Source organism: Etheostoma cragini, unplaced genomic scaffold, assembly GCF_013103735.1.
Source record: "Etheostoma cragini isolate CJK2018 unplaced genomic scaffold, CSU_Ecrag_1.0 ScbMSFa_1395, whole genome shotgun sequence".
NCBI lineage: Eukaryota > Metazoa > Chordata > Actinopteri > Perciformes > Percidae > Etheostoma > Etheostoma cragini.
The window spans coordinates 44399-44699 of record NW_023265446.1 but is presented as its reverse complement, the minus strand read 5'-3'; the positions used below and the strand labels follow the sequence as shown (position 1 = coordinate 44699).

Here is a 301-nt window from a genome sequence, read left to right as displayed (position 1 = left end):
GGTGCAATGGTCAGTACCATGTCTTTAATAATGAGCTGGAGAATCGCTCTCAGGTCACCGAGCTGCTTAAGAAGATCAGAACCATAGTCCAGAAGAACGGAGGAAGTCACTACACCAATGAAATGTTCCAGAAGGCAGAAAGGGCAATCAAAGAGAAGAAACAACGCATCCTGAGAGAGAAAGAGGAGCAAATACGGAAAGAGAAAGAAGAACTGGAGAAGAAACTACGAGCAGGATATGAAGAAAAGATCAAAAACATTACTGAGAAACTCCAGGATGAACGTGATTATGAAAATAGGAA

General features: G+C 41.9%; 1 protein-coding gene across 1 annotated transcript in view; it reads left to right on the top strand.

The window, feature by feature from the left end:
* LOC117939895 (GTPase IMAP family member 9-like) overlaps window positions 1–301 on the top strand; it is a 3506-nt gene that overhangs the window by 500 nt on the left and 2705 nt on the right. Inside the window, exon 1 of the mRNA XM_034865306.1 lies at window positions 1–282. This exon is cut by the window's left edge and continues 500 nt beyond it. Coding sequence (XP_034721197.1) covers window positions 1–282 — 282 coding nt within the window. The remainder of the gene's footprint in view (window positions 283–301) is intronic.